The sequence below is a fragment of the Typopeltis vanoorti genome, chromosome 22 (assembly GCF_054136105.1).
Source record: "Typopeltis vanoorti isolate ZY-2024b chromosome 22, IOZ_Tvanoo_1.0, whole genome shotgun sequence".
Lineage (NCBI taxonomy): Eukaryota > Metazoa > Arthropoda > Arachnida > Uropygi > Thelyphonidae > Typopeltis > Typopeltis vanoorti.
The window spans coordinates 30,522,715-30,544,029 of NC_143570.1; the positions used below are offsets into that span (position 1 = coordinate 30,522,715).

A 21,315-nucleotide genomic window follows, 5' to 3' on the forward strand; every position below is an offset into this window, starting at 1 on the left:
AGTTTTTGGAATAGCTCTGCTGCAGTGTCAATGTCAAAAAGTATTTTACATGAATTCTTAGCCACTTTCATATTATTAGTATTTCACATTACAATAAAATAGTTAAAAAGAATTAAGACAGTGTATCTTATACTTGAATAAATATTCAAGAAATATATGCATCCTTTCTTTTGCATGAACACTAAGTCTCTGCTCTGCCTTTCTGCAAATAGACATTGTTAATCTGAGCTTTCAGTCTCCTTAAAATTTCTGAAAACTTCAGTAGCCAGCAGTCATATATTTTCAATCCACTTTGAAGTTACTGCTCCACTCATTCAATGCTACAACAGCTCTTTCATAGAATTATTATTATTACTGGCAACTCCAAGGAGTCCTTAGACTCATCGAGGGAGGCCCTAACATCATGTCAAGAACAACTATTCGACATTCACACAGTATCTCTCATACATCGCCTTGAACTCATTCACAGTCATGGCACCCACAACAGACTCTGGCAGCTTATTCCACTCATTCACCACTCTCCAAGTAAAAAACCTAGCTCTAACACCCTTGCTAACCACGCTCTTGCCCAGCTTCCATGTATGGCCCCTAGTCCTCCCACCACCAGTCCTATTCTCAAAAATCTCTTCTGAATTCATCTTATAGAAACCCTTCAGTAATTTGAATGTCTCAATCATATTACCCCTTTTCCGCCTATCAACCAATTTCTGCAACCCACAAATCTTCAACCTGTTCTCATAAGGTTCATTCCATAGACCTGCTATCAACTTGGTCACCGGTCTCTGGATCCTCTGCACTTCCTCCCCATCAAGAAGAAACCCTGGCACCCAAATCTGGCACAGTAGTCTAGATGGGGTCTTATCAAGGCTCGATATAGAGGAACAATAACCTGTTTGTCTCTGCTTGTTAAAGTATTTTTCAGCAACCAAGTGATTTGATGAGCTGATTTAGCCACTTTTGCGATGTGCCCCCTAAACTTCAGCTTCCTATCCACCAGTACTCCCAAATCCCTGGCCTCGTCAATCTCCTGGAGTACGGTTCCACTAATGTGATATGCTGCTGCTAATCTTTTCACTCCAAAATGCATAACCCTACACTTTGCCACATTAAATTGACATCCATTCTCCTTAGCCCAGTCCTCCAAACTATCCAAATCATCTTGCAAAATTTTGACATCCTGTGCACTCATAATTGCTCTACCCAACTTTGCATCATCAGCAAACAAATGAACACTTCCTCTCAGATCCTTTCCTATATCGTTAATGAACAAATTGAAAAGGAGTAGCATCCCCAGAAGACTCTACACAGGCAGTCTTTTGAAGACTCTACTCCTGAATAAACCACTCTCTGATATCTCTCCCTCAACCACCATCCTATCCATCTCACCAACCCTATATCCATCCCCATGTGCTGTAGTTTACTGATTAGAATTCCATGTGGTATCCTGTCAAAGACCTTAGCAAGGTCCAGTAGAATCACTATAAACCCTTATCCAGTTCAGCCATCACTGTGTTATAAAACGTGAGCAAGTTTCTGAGGCATGATCTACCCTTCACAAAACCATGCTGTCCCCCCATACAGTATCCCATTTTCATCTATCCATTCCTGTATTTTTCTCTTGACTATTTTCTCCAAGACCTTGACAATGATTCCTAATATGCTGATCAGTCGGTAATTTACAACGGCAGTCTTGGAACTTCGTTTATGCAGTGAAACTGTTTTCCCCTCTTTCCACCCCTGGGGACTAACCCAGACCCGAGACTCAAATTAAACAAAATGGTCAAGGGCACTGACAATTCTTTAGCCGCTTCACGCACAACACGAGCTGGTATACCATCCAATCCCACAGATGTATTGACATTGAGGTTTTGTAATAGACTATTCACCTCCACTTCATTCACCACAATTCCCATATAAGCTATTGATTCATTCATTCCTGCAATGTCACCACCTGGATGATATGCTCTTGCAAAGTGCTTGCTCAGTAATTCAACTGATTTGGTTACCTCCCTACCATTGGCATTCTTTAAAATCATTCTGCCATATACATTTTTTCTTTTACTTGCAACATATCAAAAAAACTTTGGGATTCTCTTTAGCCTGCATGGCTAATGTTCTTTCATAATCCGCTTTTGCTTTTTTTTACCACACTCATTACCCTTCTGGTCTGTGCTTTATACTGTTTTATAATGTGCCTGCCAGTCACCTTTCTCCTTAAATTCCCTCCACAGTTTTATGGTAGTATCTAATGAGTGATTGAATGGTCTAGCAAAAGTGCTTTGCAGTATCACTGTTAAGGCAGTGTGTATTTTAGTAAATTAAAAAAAAAAGAAAGGAAAGAAAGAAATTATTCCTCTTTACCACTTTCTGTCTTTTTTAGAAATCTCCCAGTCTTTATTTCATGTGGCTAGCCCCGACTTACTTCAGTCTTATTTTTTGAAAATAAGACTTAATTCAGTCTTATTTTTTGTTATTTTGATTTTATTATAAGATTTTCGTGTTCAAACTAAACATTTTAAAAAATGTAAAATTTAAAGGATATTAATTTATTAAAAATTAAAGCATTGTTTAATGTGAATTTGTGCTTCAAAATTTTATAAGGCATTTTGCATAATATGAAAGGGAAAAAAGGTGAATCATTTCTGAGGTGTGTTGGATCCTCTTTTAATTTTGACTAATTTGAATTTCATGTCTCATCTCTAAAATTTAATTTCTGATAAAGTAACTTAGGAGGATTGGGTCCTTGTATAGAATACACACACACACAAACAAAAAGGTGTTTTTGAAATGAGTATATTCATTTTACACAAAAGAATGAAATCAGCATAACTCTAATCTGTATTGGATTTTCTTTAAGTCTGTTGAAGCAGCCATAGGTGGAGATGCTTACCAGCATAGTAAAGTTAATCAGTGGACAAACAGTATTGTAGAGCAGATTTTACGCCAGTTGACTAAGCTGAACAAGCCATTCAAATATATTGGTAAGTGTATCAAAATTACTTATGAAATCATTTTTTATGTGCTATAATATATGGAAAATCAGTTTCAGATAGAATGAAATAAGTAACATCATTTAATTAATGTTTTGATCATATACTAAATCCTGAACCTTAGTACAATCACTCTTTTCCCTTTTGCATGGTACAAGAATATGAATGGGTTGAAAAGAATTGCAGTGACATACAAAAATGATAAATTGTCCTATTTGGGAATAGCAGTAACATCAATTTTCACCTGCTTGTGTGTGCAGATTTTGGGAGTTGAGAACGGTTGAAATGAAGAAAAAGAGTGCAAAAAAAAAATTTTTTTTTTCATTCTCCATGTTGATTGTCCACATTGGACATTACCCTTTAATGTAAATTGTGAAACAAAAGAATGTTCAGGGCAACTAACTATTTTATAAATGTTCATACAAAACAATTCTGTTATATTGTGCTCCTTTTTTTTAAGAATTATTACCGTTTAATGTAAATTGTGAAACAAAAGAATGTTCAGGAAAACTGACTATAATAAATTTAGTTTAATCCTTTATCCAAGTGTGAGCAAACAAAGTTTGCACCTGAAAATATCTTCAGGACTGAATATGGTGCTGTACTACCCCACTGGGGTAAGGTAGGTACTACTGACCCCATTAAGGTAGTACAACACCGGGCAACTCGTAGCAAAGGTGGACCAAGTTAACCACACTCCTATATTCAGTCCTGAAGATATTTTCAGGTGCAAACTTTGTTTGCTCACACTTGGATAAAGGATTAAACTAAATTTATTATAGTCTAACCAAGTGAAAAATAAACTTTCAGTAAAACTGACTATTTTATAAATGTTCATACAAAACAATTCTGTTGTATTGTGCTCCTTTTTTAAGAATTATGCTTTTGACCTCCAGTGTCTACTTTTGTGCTCTTGTTCTGTTGATAATTTATAGTTAAAGACAGAATATGCAGTAGAAATTTACATTGTATGTTAGAAAGAGTGAGGTATAGGGTTACGGTTAGGAAATCCAAGGATACTTGGAAGGCCATAGGTGCTTAAGTGCCTGTTAAAAGCCACTGATGATGATGTTAGAAAGAATAGATGAACTAAGACTTCAGGCTTGGTTAGCTTCAAAGAATGAAGGAAAATCAAATATCAACAAGAATTTGGGAATTAGAAATGAAAGGTTAGAAAGCGAATGTAAGACCCTTATGCCAGTTTTTCAGTCTCCAGCAGGGTTACACAGAAACTAATTGAAGATAATGAAGGAAAAAAGATAGGAATGAATGGAAAACTGATGCTTCATCTTTCATGACATTGCCAGGAAACAGGAGATGTAAGTTAAATAATCTTTCTCCTTCTCCACCTCCCAGTTTAACAAATATTCTTGTAGGCTATTCTGAGTTACTAATTCTGAAGAGCATACTCATCAATCTTTTACATAAAAAGAGGTGTGGAATTATTATTATTATTCAGGCCTCCATGGAGTTGAGAGACTCATCGCAGGAGGTCCTTCCTAGGAAACACAAAGTCTATCATACCACTCATTGATCATTCTTGCTCTCACAACTCTACTAGGCAATGCATTCAATGGTTCCACCACTCCTCACCCTCTTGCTCACAGCTCACTTTCATAACTTCCAGGGATAGCCCTTTGTCATCGCTCCTTCTTGCTGCTTCACCAAATGAAAGAATTTCCCAGTGTCTACCCTATAACTTCCTCTCAACAGTCTAAAGGTCTCAATCATATCACCTCTCCTATCCACCAAACTCTGCAATCCACATTCCCTCAGCTGATCCTCATAATTAACATCGTACAGTCCTGAAACCATCTTTTGAAAAGTATGTGCACACCCATACAGGTCACCATACTGATCATTTAAGCAAAAAAGTTAAAAAAATTTTAGTTCACTCTTTACCGTCTGGTGTCAATGGGACGTCAGCCAGGTCACCCCAACTCCCCACCGTGTTCCCACACACGGCAGTAGCCTCCCCAGTAAACAATCGGAAATCATGATTCACAAGCCTTGGGCAGGACTCGATCCAGGGACTTCACGCATGCGAGGCCAACACGATACTGACTGTACTAGATAGGATTCTAAGTATATGTATTATTACCATCACCGAGTAAGTTGTGTGACATCAATCACAGAGCTAACATAAATATTTTATACGTATTTAATATTGATCTGATTAGAAGTAAGAAATAAAGTAAAAAAAAAAAAAAGATAACACTAGTGACTGATTGCCTTTAATTAAATTTTCTAACTTTGCAAATAACTCTAAACACACATAATAAAATATTCCCATTACTAATTCTCTTCTGTCTTTGGCATTCACCCACTCTTTATACACACTATCTAAATTAATTGAATTTCCATATAATTGGTAACTTTTCACTCTCATTAGCATATCCAAATGACATTCTCCTGAATGGTTTCTAAGTTGGTTTTTATTTGATTCATTAGACTAAACCCTCTCTCACAGTCTGCACTAGATGCAAGGAAGGTTGCTCCACTACTTTAAAATTCCTTTTAAAAATTAGAGAATTTTGAAACGCTACAATATTTTTAATTGTACTCTTAATTTAAGTTTTTAAAAGTATTTAATTATTTTTATTAAAATTATGAAACCATTGCTTTAATTCGTCATGATCTTGAACTAATTTGATCAGCCAATCACGTTTGGGAATTTTCCATGAGTCAGGCCTGAGATGTAAACAAACTGTGTGCCATTCTATATGTTACTTAAAAATTACACATTTAAGCCACACCCCTTTCACTTTGGCATCAAATCACTAGCCTCAAATAGGGTTCCTGTTAATAAGTTTTGTGCAACTTCGAGAATGTAATAAAAAATGCGAGGCTATAGGCTTGAGCGTTGCCGAGTTACTGTATTTTTTAAAGAATTTATAGGTTAATGTTTAGGTGGAACTTCTTTAATTAATAAATTTTAATTTAATCTTGAAAATCTAGTGTGCGCATATTTTTTGCTTTGTGCACTAGTTGTAAAATGTGTGCGTGCGCACATGTGCACAGCTTAGAGGGAACATTGACCACAAGGATCAAGCCTTGGTCCACTGTTATTCGGTCTGTACATTAATGGTATTGGGAAGGATTTGACAGGTGACATGCAGCTATTTGCTGATGATGCAAACATCGGTAGAGTAATCAGCAGTGATGCTGATATGCAGTATTTGCAGAATGATTTGAATAGGCTGGAATTGTGGGCATGGGAAAATGGATGTCAGTTTAGTGTCCGAAAATGCAAAATCATGCACTTTGGCTTGATTAGATATCCATTGTCGTATTATATTTGTGGGATTATGCTAGAAGAAACTGATCAAGCTAGGGATCTTGGAGTTAATAGATAGCAAGTTGAAGTTCAGGGGCCTTGTAGCAAACATTGCAAATACAACTCAGAAGATAATTGCAATGCTGAAACAAACTTTCACGTGTAAAGATGATGTCATTTTGCCTCTTTACAAGGCTTTAGTAAGATCTCACTTGGACTATTGTGTGCATGTCCAGTCTCCTGGTTTCCATTGTAATTCTGATAAAGTGGTAAAAGTGCAAAGGAGGTGTTAGAAATGATATCAGGATTGTGGAATGTTGATTATGAAGATGGATTGAGAATTTGTAGACTGCAGACACTAGCAAACAGGAGAAAGGGGGGAGTGATATGATTGAGACTAACAAACTTGTGGAAGGGTCATACAGGATTTCAGTTGATGGAATTTTTCATTTTATAGAGGGTGCGGAAAGGATAAGAGGGCATCCATGGAAGCTGAGAATGAATGCCTCTAAGAAGGAGGTTAGAACTAGATCTTGTAGAGTGGTTCATGACGAGTAGATTGCCATTGGATGTTGTGTGTGCAAGCAGTGTGAATGAATTCAATTACAAATATGGTAACTGGTGCGTGTGGTATTTGGCCTCTCTCAGTGAGACCCTGATTTCCTGGAGGTCTCTCTTAATAATATAAAAGATAAATACAGCAATACCTTGATTAATGCGCCTCCAATTAGTGCATCATTTTTTTCTATACCCAAATTTGATTAGTGCGCCTATATATCAAATCTTAAAAATAACTGTTACAGATTTTAAAAATTTTCTATCTGTACATTTTTATGGCTAAATCTATTTTAAAAACTCAATCAACAGGATGAAATAATTTAGTTATTGATTTACAACATTTTACAAAGTTATTTTTAATGGCATACAGTACTACACTATTTCTATGTACACTGTTCCAAATTTACTGGTAAAATGTATGTCATCCGCTAATTACATAGCATTTTGCTGATCATATCTTGTCCCTCCTTTGCAATTGTTTTTCTTATTTTTTTTTTATTTTAAAGTATTTTCCGAACCTTTAATCATGAGTAAAAGAATTAGTGAGCAAAAAAGTGAAAGTGTGTAAAAGATTTGAAAAGTAATGTCATCAGATAAAAAACTTGAAATAATTTAAAAAAAAAAAAATGAAAAAGCCGAGTCCAGAGCAAAGATAGGACAAGAACACAAAAATTAGTGAATCAACTACAAGAGTAATTTTAAGCAAAGTTGCTGAATACAAAGAGAATTATGTAAGTAAGGATGTAAGGAGGTAAGATTTCGAGTGCATGCATGTTCATCATGCATGCATTCGAAATCAAATTATTAGAATGATTGAATAGAGAGACTTCTTTCTACATGAATCGAAGATTGTAACCAAAAACAGATCCTGCAAAGCAAAAGCATTAAGTCTCTTTGCAACCTTGAAAGAAAGGGCTATCAATGATGGAAAAGAAGAATTCCACACTAGTGCTGGGTGATTTTGAGTGTTTCAAAAAGAGGAATAGCCTACATAATGTTCTAATCACGTGTGAAGCTGCGAGTGCAGATAAGGAGGTGGCTGCAAATTATCCAGAGATTTTAAAGAAAATTGTGGAAGAAGGGGGGGGGGGGGTTGAAGTCATGATCAACAAATAGTTAATGTCGATAAAACTGACCTTTTTTGGAAGCGTATACTTTCCAAGACTTTTCTGACGAAATCAGAGAAATCTCAGCCTGCTTATAAGTCGCAAAGTCAAATGAAATTACTGCTAGCAATATGCAAACTGTTTGGAAGCACATTCTTCCACATTTTTTAAATGATTTTAGAGGCTTTTCAAATGAATCTAAGTTAATTAAATCTCATTCTGAGAAACTGAGTGATTCCAACCTGCTAAATTTAGATGCGCAGCAGGAAGATCCTGAAGAATATGAAGAAACTTTAATCACTGTCAAGCCCAAAGAGATTTCACAGAAACAATTTAAAAATATTTTTCAAATTGTTTCAAATCAATCAAAGTTTTTAAAAGCAGCAATGCTTAGAGGCTGACCCCGATGAAGAGAGAAGCAGTAAAATTTTCAGAAGTAGTAGAAGAGGTAAATAGGGCCATACTGTCAGTTGTATGAAAAAAAGAAACAGAATGTTTGCCAAACTATGTTAGCTCAATTCTTTGCTAAGAAGTAGAATAATAAATTTATATTCTGAATATAATTTATTGTCTTTCAGCTTCATGGTTTTTTTTTTTAACTAGGTCCTGAGATATACCCTAATTCTTTTATCAGGGAAAAAAAAAAAAAAATCAAGTCTCTTTGCAACCTTGAAAGAAAGGGCTATCAATGATGGAAAAGTCAAAAAAGAAATTTGAGGAACGAATTATACTTTTCCCATAAGTTATTATATTCGATAAATGTGCCTGTTTTAAAGAACTATTTAATTTGACAAATACACTGAAACCTATTAAAATTGTTTAGAAGGGGAGGAAAGAGGACTGTAATGAGCAATCTCATTATAGTGTTCTTAAGATCTTTTTCTGCTGAACAAGCTCTTAAACATGCTAATAATTTGAATTACAAATTATTAGCAACACATTTGTAAACAGTGGCTGCATCAAAAATACCATCGATAAAATTCTTGACAGAACTACACCTAAAAATGGAAATAGTATAGATTACAGTAAAACCATAGCTGTTCGTTACATCAAAGGAATATCAGAAAAATTAAATGGAATGCTAAATGCTTACAACTTTAATGCTACCTTTAAATCCATTACATAATTGAAGAACATTTTCAACTCCTTCAAGGATCTTGGTACGCCTTAGGATGGGAGTACCGAATCCAGTACACCTGTAACTTAGTTTATATTGGTGAAACAGGACATACAATTCCAATCTGGATAAAAGAACGCAGACATCACATCAAATTTAATTGGGCCTCTCTTGTCATGCTCTTAATACGCTACACTGAATTGATTAGAAAGAAACCTGTTCCTTACATTCTACTAAAACATTGTATGAACTCAAATTTAAGGAAATCTGTGAAATTTTAATCAACCAAAAATGGCCTAATAATACGAAGAATATGATTGGCACATGTTCTTCTATTTCAAGTTTTCTTCAGCAAATCCTCACTTCAAGACTCTAGGCAATAATTTCAACACTTATTTCATTTATTGGTCACCACTAATGCTGTTTTTTTTTTTTTTTTAAATTATCTGGTAGTAGAGATTAGGCCAGTAGTGTTAACAGTGTTATTTTAGCATTCTAAGTGTATTGTAAAGTTTGCTTGTTTCTGTGTATGTGTGTGTTGTGATTATTTTGACTTATATTAAATTGAAGTTATTACTCTAACACAGTAGTTGTCTCCATAATTTTATTATAATGATTGTAGTGTATATCCGAGTTGTAAGTCAGCAGGTAGAATTGAAAAAGATACAAGAAGATTTAATGTAAAAATCATCAAGTATAAAACTAGGATGCACACTATATTGACTGTTCATCATTTATGTGGATCGCATTATGAAAGAAAGGAGTATTAAATCTGTTCTTATCAAAATCAGAGATATTAATATCAGCTCTTTACTTTAATTTATGCAGTGATGGCTTACTTTTAAATAAATTCAGTACAAGTCTGCAGGATTCTAAATCTTATCTAAATTGAATAACTGCTGCATATTTAGTGAGAAAATGAGCAATGTAAAGACAGAGGATAAAAATAGACAGGAATATGGAAAAAACATTCTGAGTGGAGAACCTATAGAATGAGTAAAACATTTAAGCACAATTTTTAGTGAAGATTTCAAATTAAATATGGAAACAGATAATAGAATAATCAAACCAGTCATGTTGGTGAATGAAATGAATGCATTTATATATGGGATAAAAGAGAAATTAGCCCAAGCACTAAACTAGCAATGTAAAAGACAGTGTTAAAACCAATTTTAAATTATGGATCTGAGAGCTTTGTCCTTTATGAGATAGGCTTTACAGCTGGCTATCTTAAAAAATAAATTCGGACTAACCATTTGAATTTTTAAAAAAATGTTTATATAGTCAATTTTTGCTACAGCATACACCTATACGACAAGTTCCCTCACTATAACTCTTTCTGGGGTCTTGCTTGTGCATCTCTTCATTTGTGGGTGGAAGTGTTAAAACTAAGAACATATTTTATTCATTGAGCAGTGTTATTTGTATGTTAAATATGTTATCTGTTTACTTAAACATAGTAAGAGATGAGGGTGTGGCATGTGAATGTTGGTGAGCTTCTACAAAAGTGGAAGCAGCAACTATCCTAAAAATAATTTTAACTAACTTGCCAATCCAAAAGATGGCAACCTAAATTTGATAATCACCAATCTAAATAATTGATACATTTCTTTATTGAATAATTACTAGAAATTTTTAACACTTAAGCTTATATGAATGAGATCGGTAATGATAACCTTTAAATTATACATTTTTGGTCGTTTTATAATAGAAATACAATTTTATTAATACAGACCAGTATTTTACAATAAAAACATTTATTCAAACCTACCAGTTTCGCCAGCAAACTGTCTGGCTTTTTCAAGGCATTACGGAGATATGAAAGTTAGTAAATGCAAATGAAAAGGAACATAAAAAACGTTGTAAACCAAACTAGTATCTATGGTTACACGTTTTGCGTGACAGGGATGACTTATTGTTCTTATTCATTATCACACATGCATGTTTGTTGTAGACTTGTAATGTGATTACTGGCTAGCTGTAGTTCAGATTGATTGAGAGAGAGGATCAAGTTTTTCCACGAACCGTTTAGAATTACACCCTGATTTCTGTTGAGGTTTCCGCCGGTTATTAGTACTATTGTGACTTCCTTAAATACACGATGTCTGTAGTCGTCATCGAGATATGGCATGGAGCTGTTTAGCTAATCTATCGTGTGGTTAGACGTGCAGAAATGATGTGCTAAGCCGGAAGAGATGCTTCTGTTGTGGTTTACGTCACCAATATGTTCTTTTTGTCTAATTTCTAAACTTCGTGAAGTTTGTCCGATGTAGACAAGACCACAGGAGCAGGAAATGTAATATACTCCTGGATATTTGTAGAACGGAACTTTATCTTTTGGAGATCCTAAAACTTGTCTGATGTTGGTGGTTGGTTTGAAGACCACTCTGATGTTGTGGGCTCTTAGTATTCTTGCTATTTGATAAGAAATTGACTTGATGAAAGGTATCACTACGGTAGAAATGTGCTGACGGTGGGATTCTTCTTGTCTGGGGTTGTCATTGTATAGATATTTTTTGATGATGTTTTGAGGATATCCATTTTGTGATAATGTGTTGGCTATTAGTGAGAGTTAATCTATTGTTAATGTTTTTCCAATCTATTAGTGATAGATTGGCTAAACAGCTCCATGCCATATCTCGATGACGACTACAGACATCGTGTATTTAAGGAAGCCACAATAGTACTAATAACCGGCGGAAACTTCAACAGAAATCAGGGTGTAATTCTAAACAGTTCGTGGAAAAACTTGATCCTCTCTCTCTCAATCAATCTGAACTACAGCTAGCCAGTAATCACATTACAAGTCTACAACAAACACGCATGCATGATAATGAATGAGAACAATAAGTCATCTCTGTCATGCAAAACGTGTAACCATAGATACTAGTTTGATTTACAACGTTTTTTATGTTCCTTTTAATTTGCATTTACTAACTTTCATATCTCCGTAATGCCTTGAAAAAGCCAGACAGTTTGCTGGCGAAACTGGTAGGTTTGAATAAATGTTTTTATTGTAAAATACTGGTCTGTATTAATAAAATTGTATTTAAATGAGGTATTTCCTTTTTTTAACCTAAGCCTTTTTATTATTTTTTTTTTCCAAAACTTTAAATAACATTCAAATGTAATGAAAAGGAAGACTATCCTTTGAGGTCAGTACTTTTCCTTTTAATCATATAGAGTAGTATTTCCCAAATTTTCAGTTTCCGCATACCTCTTTTAAAATTTAATGACATTGATGTACTCCCTCTTAGACAAAGGCAAGTTGGGAGAAGTTATAATAATATTTCATTCAAACACAAATAATTATAAAGGTATGTATTTTTGAACATTGGTATTACAATAAATTATGCAAAAGTTTATTCTTTAATTATTAAATACATTTTTCTTATATGAATCCATTGTACATATAGTAGAAACAAATTATGAAATTTAATTGTTAGTAATGAAAACATTTAATGAGACGAATTAAGTTGTTTGTTAGGAAGAGGTTAGTGTGATGAAATCCAGTTCTCTATCTGTTGTTATTTTTAGTCACAGATGAGCTCCATGTCAAGTTCCAACTAGGTGGTTCAAAGTATTTGAATTTAAACATTTTAATGCAAATGTGAATCACGTGATTCAAACCACACAATTTGAATGTGATCGTGCCATCAACCGGATGCAACCCTAATTGTGGGCTGTCAGTACTTGCCAAGAGAAACATTTTGTGTAAAATTTTATTTAAATTTTTTAGTTATTGAAAAATTAATTATAGAGTAGACCTACTCGTCTTCCCCAATACAAAAAAAAAAAAAAAAAATGATGCCTCAAACCCTTTAAAGATCTTTTCTATTCTACACTTTGGGGAAACACTAACAGAGCAATGGCAATATGTGTGTGGCTCTTCCTGTTAAAATATAAAAATATCATCTTGCTTTAGTGAAACTTTTCCATGTATATTTTTTATAGATAATACTGACATTTCAATATGTTACCCAGCTGAAAGTATCAAAACGTGCATTACTTGTTTCATTTTTGTCTGCACAAATATGCATTTATATATTCTGATGTCATGTGTCTTTATTATGCCATATGGCATAATAAAGATTGTTATACATCTTTATATTTTTATATTTTATATTGTTATACATCTTAATCATCCTTTAGTAAATCAGCTAAATAGGTCTCACAAAATGATCTTATAACTTTGTTAGACTAATGATTACTTAGTCACAGTAACAGATCTCTCGGTGCATTTTCAAGAGAAAGACACCTGCAGACTATTTTTTAAAAAAACTCCAATTTTAAGTAAAAATATTTCAGCTTTATTTGTTTGTTATTTTTATTTTTTAAACAGTAACCTGTGTGATAATGCAAAAGAATGGTGCTGGACTCCATACAGCAAGTTCCTGCTTTTGGGATAATACAACAGATGGTAAAGTATCAGTACTTAGCATTTAATATTATGTGTAAAATTTAATTATTATCATTTGTGTATACACTGTTCTAACAATGCTTGATTCTTCTTAACAACCTTATTATACCTCTTGGAGAACCATTAGCTTTAATGAAAAGTCAAAATTTAAAGTGAAATTAGAGATGAATGTTTCCTACACATCCAACTTGTTTCCAGCTATTGAAATCTGACAGGAAACAATAAAACAATAACAGTGCAAGGATGTGAAGTTCAGAAATCCTTAAGATCATCCTGTTTAACATGCTTATAATCCTCATCCTGTTTAACATGCTTATAATAAAAGTATTCTCATCTACAACAATGTAGATGAGAATACTTTTATAAGCCCCCCCCCCTTCTCTCTCTCTCTCTTACATACAAACATTAACTGTGGATGTTTTGTTGTCTGCTGTGCTCTGAATTGCCTAGGAGACAACAAAACCTCCTCAGGATCACTGCTGAGTAAGTGCTTAGGGTTATTTGTATTCTGGTAGATGTGAACATTTGGTGAGAGATCATTGATGATAGCAATAGTATGTGATTTTGCAGTTAGTGAAGTTGGACTGGAGAAAATCTATTTTAAGAAATTGATTTTCTCCAGTCCAACATTTTAAGAAAGTAAATCAAAAAATTGAGAATGGTTTGTGGCATCAGGAGAGTGTAATAGTTTCCACAAACAAATGTCATAGAATGAGGCAATTTTTAGTTGAACACAGTATTGCAGAACAGACAGATTACAAAAAATGTTACCATTCCTAACAGAAAGTTGAGATTTTTGTTAGGAAAAGTACAGTGAGTGGCCATTTTATTAAGAACACCTCCCCATTTAGTAAAATACAGTGTTCCTAAAGACGTTGAATCACGTAGCTGCAATTTGCTATATAAATAAAGCAGACAAGTATCTGACTTCTATTTTTTGTTTGATGCATCAGAATGGGTAAAAGGCATTACTTAAGTGACTTTGAGTGTAGTATGATTGTTGGTGCCAGTATCTCACAAACGTCTACTCTTCTGTAAACCCTAAAAGTTTTCAAGTTGTACTTGAAAAGTACAACTTGAAACTTTTAGAGTTTACCAGGCAGGGTGTGATAACCAGACAACTTTAAGTCAATGGCAGTCCTGTGGACAGAAACAACTCATTGATGCATGAGATCAGAGAAGAATGGCAAAAATGTGAAATATGACAGGAGGACCGCAATCAGTCAAATCACAACTCAGTGAAATATGACAGGAGGACTGGATGGCTAACAACTGGGAAAATATCACTTGATCTGATGAGTACTAGTTTGTACTGTATCATGCTGATGACAGAACCAGAATGTGGTGACATCAGCTTCAGGTGGGAATGTTTTCTTGGTACATGTTAGCTCCCCTCATAACAGTTGAACACTGCCTGAATACTGGCCAATCTTAAAATCATTGCTGATCCTGTTCACCCATTCATGACTACAGTTTACCCATTGTCAAATGAGTACTTCCATCAAGACAATGTGCCATACTGCAAAGTGCCTAGTATGTTGAAGTGGCTCAAGGAACATGACAGCGAGTTTCCTTTACTTCACTGACCAGCTTAGTCCTCCATACCTTAACCCAATTCAGCATCTCTGGAATGAGCAATTCATAGCAGCAACGTGCCACCATCCAATATGGAACAATTGGGTGATGCCGTTGAGACAACATGAACAAACATCCCAGAGGAACGTTTTAGACACTAAGTTGAATCAGTACTATAGAGAAAGCAGGCTGTTCTTAAGGCAAAATGGGGGGGGGGACACTTGTTATTAAATGGTTTTCCTAATCAAGTGGCCAATCACTATAGATTTGGTTTGGCAGATTGGAGATGGAAGTGACCATCATTAATTTTTGTCTTTCATTAATATGGTGTATATTGTTCTTTTTTGTACCAGCTACTAACCAAATCTGAGCATAATAATCTGTGTGTTTTGAACAATTCTTTTATACAGTGGCATAACCACTTCTTTATCCCTGCTTGTTAGTGTACTCTTTATCGCAGCAGTAATGCATTGTGTAGTCATACCCTGTCCCCCACAGATATCGAATCTTATCCATTTCCAGAAGCACACAGTATTGGTAAAACTGTTAATATTAAAATTGCTGTCCTACTAATCAAGCTAAAAGGTCTATTCAGATTTTGAACAGAGTTGTGTAACCGTGTGGAAATGGTGTTTGCATTATGCTAACTGCCTGAAGGAAGACAAAGAGAGAGGGGAACTTTTTTAATCCTTCAACCAGTTTCTGAGGTAGTCAAACTCTGTCCTAGGGTTTTCTCCTAGAAAATCAACCATATAACTCATTGTTTCAGACAATAATATATAGTGGAGAGAGAGACCATAAGATGGTGGGTGATTAGCTTCCTCCCAAGTTCTCAAAAGTTAGTATTACAACACGACACTTCCAAGGACTCATTGCTGGCGGGCACTCTACCTACTCTACTCCACTACATTCATCTCACTGTCTTCCCAGCTACTTAATTTGTCAATTACATCTCTACCACCCATCACCAACAACAGTATTTTTTGTGTGTAAATTGCATATGTTCTCATGACTGATTTGCCTGTATGCAGGATGAAAAACCTGAGTTTCCAAGAGAAAAAACCTATATGAGATCGGCTAACTCACCTTCAATTGAAAACACACCTATATAAAGACTTCTCTTCTTATGATGAGAATTTAACTTGGGTCTTTTCCACTTGAAGGGTGCAGTATTCCATTGTTCTTCCAATTGCACTACAGAAGTGACAATTAATGCTAAACAGCCTCGCCTACTCCCTTTAAGGAATAAAAGGAATTGGCAAGTTTATTTATTTACTGAATGGAATTAACATCAGCAGTGTTTCTTATAATTCTCCCCAACTATGCATCATCAACCAACAACTGAAGTTCCTGTCAATTGACTGCACCCTTCAAGTGGAAAAGTTAAAGTCAGTGTCCATGAATGTAATCTGTGCACACCACTTGTTACCTTTCTTTTTTGAGACACTGCTCCATCATACTCAGCTGGTATATTTAACCACGTCACCGTTGATATGGATAAAATACATCACTCCTCTACACTTCCTATCCATCATATATTTCAATGTGATATCAATGGTATTACAATTTTAATATGCACTTCGCATCCATGGTAACCTGTATATATATATATATATATATATATATATATATATATATACACACACACACGTCTTGGCTGGTTGGGTGTTTAAAATATATAATTAATTTATTACTTTTCCTTACTGGGTATTTCTCATTAGTTTACATGTTACTGACTGCTTTCACAAAATAACTAGCTTATAATTCATTTTGAGATTAAACTTTTGTAAAAAAAATAAAATAATAAATAATGTGCATCATAGTAAGTAGAGGACTAGTTGCAGACATTAACTTATTATTTAATTATGTCTTTTTGTAATATCGTTAATTTTGAATTTTTTAATATTTAGCTATCCATTTTCTTTGCAGGAAGCTGCACTGTTCGATGGGAAAACAAAACAATGTACTGCATTGTGTCAGTGTTTGGACTGGCAATATAGGAATTGTTATTTCAAAAATTACCAATATGTTTGGTAATTATTCTATATTCTAAGCATCTCATTAGATATTCATTTGTAAGATAGTGATAAAATCACCCAGTGTATATTTGAGGTTTAATAAATAAAATAAATTTTTATTATATTAAAAATAAAAGCAGATGAACAGATATTTTCACATTTTTAATATTTAATTCATTTGGAAATAAAGTCTTGAAATACACAAAATGAACTGCAGAAATTTATTCTTAAGTGCATGCCAACTAAAATATTACACCTTGTGTCATAATAATCATTACTGAATTCTGTTCATTAAGAAGTGAAATACTCAGCATATTGACGGGAGGGGTGCTACTTAAATGCTACTTTAAATATCTAATACACAGCAGCATTATACTGAACATAATGCTGAATTTAATGAATTCATATTTCTAAAGAAAAATAAGTGTGCCTGATGTAATATTTCATTTTTGGAAGGATATTCTAAATATTAATAGGAAGCTATTGTGATTAATGAATATTTCCTCTCCTTTTATTAATTCTGACTGAAGGGGTATGACTGGAAAGATGTCAGAGCTCATAATACAAGGGTTGTAAATTTGTGGAGCAACCCAGCATTCAACTAGTGCCTGGGTTCTACAAGGTTCTGTCCTCTCACCAATCCTCTTCCTGCTATATATCAGTGACTACTTCAGCTGACCTCCAACCCAATTCACAGTTTTGCAGACAACAGCGTATTGTACTCCTCCCTTTCTTTTGATAAACCTTACTTTACATAACTCACCTCAACCTACAGAACATCAACCACCACTGCCTTCAATTCTGATCTCCAAGCCATCCTCCAATGGGGTTCAGATAACCAAGTCAGTTTCAATGCTAATAAAACCCAGTACTGTCTTATTTCTCATAAAAAAGAACCATTTTCTCCCAGTATTATTTTTGACAATACCCAAATTTCCAGATAATTTGAATTTTCTCTTCTTGGAATTAAATTACCATGACATCAAGCCTCTCCTGGCATAAACACATAACAACCATTGCATCCTCAGCTTCTAAAAAACTAGGATTTCTCATTTGCTCAAGACATTACTTCACCCCTGAACAGCTGTTAACCTTATACAAATCACAAATCCACCCAGATATTGAATACTGCTCCCACATATGGGGTGGGGGCCCCAAAAGCTCCTTCAAAATGCTTGACTCAATACAGAGGAGAGCAATCAGACTTATTAATGACCCATTTCGTACCAACTCGCTCCCTTGACTTTCGTACAGACGATTGGTCTCTGCACTATGTGTATTCTACAAATATTTCCATGGAAATAGTTCATCTGAAATAGCATTAATAATTCCTCCACTTAGTACTAAGCTTGTTGGAACACGTACATCTGCTCAACATCCCTTCACAGTTCACCTTGAAACCCACAGAACAAGTTTCTTCCCCTCCTCCTTCATCCCTGCAACTGCTGTATTATGGAACAGCCTTTTCCCCCTGTTGTGTTTCCCCAAGGAATACAATATACAGTTATTTAAATAGAATCTGAACAAGTACCTTCTTTCCCAACCCACTACCCATCATGGTACTAATGTACTATAGGTTGATCAGCCAACCTCTCGTGAAATGTACCCAAAACAGATAGACTGTAAATTAGGCAGACATCGGGGCTTCCCAATAGTGTATCACAATCGAAGAACATGAGTAAATATGATGATTTTAGCGACTCTGAATGTGGACATATTATTTGTGCAAGATAGATGGGTCATTCTATCACCCAACTGGTGGGAACCCCAGGATTCTGGAGGGAAGCCGTATCAAGGATCTACTGCGAGTATATCATCAATGGACGTATCAGCGCCCATTGAGCAAGTAGTGGCTGACCACATGCCATTGATGACTGAGATTGACATAGACTATCCAGGCCAGCCAAACCAACTGGGACAATGGCAGCACAAATCACATCAGGTTTCAATGTAGGAGGTCCAAGCAGTGTCAGCAAGCGAATAGCAGGGGCATACCCCTGGGCTATGGGAGCCGACATCCTAATCATGTACCACTGTTGACAGTGGTACATCGGGCTTTGTACCTCGACTGGCGTCAGGACAATCAAAACTGAACCTCTGCAGAATGGATCATAGTCATGTGGGCTGATGAATTCTTCCATTATCAGTTGTACCAAGCTGACAGGAGAATGTAGCATCGACAGCATGAAGGTATGGTCCTATCGTGCCATATTGGCTCTGTTTGAGGAGGTGATGGTTTGGGGAGCAATCTCATGTGACACATTAGATCCCTTAGTGTGCCTGGAGAGGTCCTTAAACGCTGCAAGCTACCAGAATGTGCTGGCTGAATACCTACACGCTTTCATGGCCTTCACGCATCTTGCAGCTGGTGATCTGTTTCAGCAAGACAATATCCCCACACACACACACACACACACACATGTGGCCACCCATGGAATGGCTCATGGAACATGCATCTGAGTTTGGGACCATCCAGTGGCCCCCAAGGTCTCTGGATTTAAATCCAATTGAATTTTTCTCTCTCTGGGATACCGTAGAGCAAGACGTCAAATCCATGTATCCGGGACTGATGTCTGAGCCAGAGTTGTGAACAATGCTGCAACAGGCATGGCTGGAATTACCTCTGGCAACTGAAGAAGATAATCTCAGAGAGTACAGACTGTTATTCATGCTAGAGGAGGACTGACTCTCTATTAGACAGGTATTATCTCTAATGTTTTGTCCATTGAGTGTAGTCATCATTGAACTTTGAAATAAACTTTACACTGATGACAGAAAATTTGATTAGAAACAATCAAGGATGGAATTTCAAAACTAACTATGGAGGTATAATAGGAAAATTAACAAGTATTAACAGTTATATATACGCTCTTTGGAAAGAAGTCAAAAGTCACCATAGTATGAGGAACAAACAGTCATGGCACCCACCTTAATATGATGTAGGATCTCCTTTCACTGTGATGACTGCAGTAATCCTACGGAGCATACAATAGCGATCAATGGGAATGTTGGACCATTCTTCCAGTATGCATGTAATGAGGCCCTGGACTGTTGTGGGGTAGATATCCCTTGACATCACCCAATGCTCCAGTTCATTCCATACTACATATTCAATAGGATTGAGATAAGAGCTCTGTGGAGGCCAGTCAAGAGTAGTGACGTTCATCTCCACAAATCATGCAGTTACAGCACCAGCAGCAGCGTTATGACACAGTGCATCGTCTTGCTGAAAAAGACAGTGGCCAGTTCCATAGAAACCCCATAAAGTAGGATGCATTGCATTGTCCATATGTTCAAATACCTCTCAGAGTTTAGTGTTTGTGGCACCATAAATAAAGGTTCGAGGCAAAACCAGGAAAAACAGGACCATACCATAACACCACCTCTGAATTTCATAGTTTGGGTTATGGGACGACCAGTGGACATCTTGTAAGAGATGTTCACTGGGCATCTGCCACACCCACATCTGTTCAGTAGAGTGTATAGCGTGATTTGTCACTGCATCACTGGATGTGAAAGCTTTCACATCCAGTGATGTAGATATTTAGAACTGAGGCTCAGAACATGCCCAGAATTACACATTCAGTGTGTCAGTCAATGAATGGTGGTTTTTACATGTTATCCTTCGTAGCACCATATGGTCACATTCAGTAGATGTGGTGGGACATCCACTGTCAGTAGCACTTGCAGTGGACGTCCCGATTTTCACTCATCAGCTGCATAAAACATTCCTTTTATTTCATTATTTACCACATTGATGAATAAACAAGGAAGATTTTATTTAGTGTGAAGTGGAAATGGAATAAAATGAAAGTTTTATGCTGCTGATGAGTGATAATTACCTAAAATATCATATGGTGAAGGAAACCCATAAAGTGCATTAGATCTGGATCATCGGAGGATTTGCTCATAACTAAGCCAGCCGAGTGTCTCTGAATTATGGACAGCAGGCCTCATATTCCTTCAGTTTATACCAGCTACAAACACAACTTGTTACTTGGCACGATGCATATTGCCCATGAGGATGTCCATTTACTTCTTTCCAAGCAATGTTTAAACACTGGTCAGTTAGAGAAAAAATACTGCACGAAAGGAGTGATTTATTTAATTGATATTGATATTATTTGTTGGAAGTTTTTTCACTTGGATAGACTATAAATTATATATTTAGTTTAATCCTTTATTCAAGTGTAAGCAAACAAAGTTTGTGCCTGAAGTATCTTCAGGACTGGGGCAGAGGTGGACTGACCTCGC

General features: G+C 35.6%; 1 protein-coding gene across 2 annotated transcripts in view; it reads left to right on the top strand.

The window, feature by feature from the left end:
* Positions 1-17,212, top strand: part of Dlc90F (dynein light chain 90F) — a 65,245-nt gene extending 48,033 nt beyond the window's left edge. For both annotated transcript variants that reach the window (XM_090412140.1, XM_090412139.1), the window contains 3 exons: positions 2,858-2,981; positions 13,391-13,468; positions 16,973-17,212. In XM_090412140.1, the coding sequence (XP_090268266.1) occupies positions 2,858-2,981; positions 13,391-13,468; positions 16,973-17,043 (273 nt within the window). In that variant the 3' untranslated portion in view covers positions 17,044-17,212. The remainder of the gene's footprint in view (positions 1-2,857; positions 2,982-13,390; positions 13,469-16,972) is intronic.
* The last annotated feature ends 4,103 nt before the right edge of the window (positions 17,213-21,315 follow it).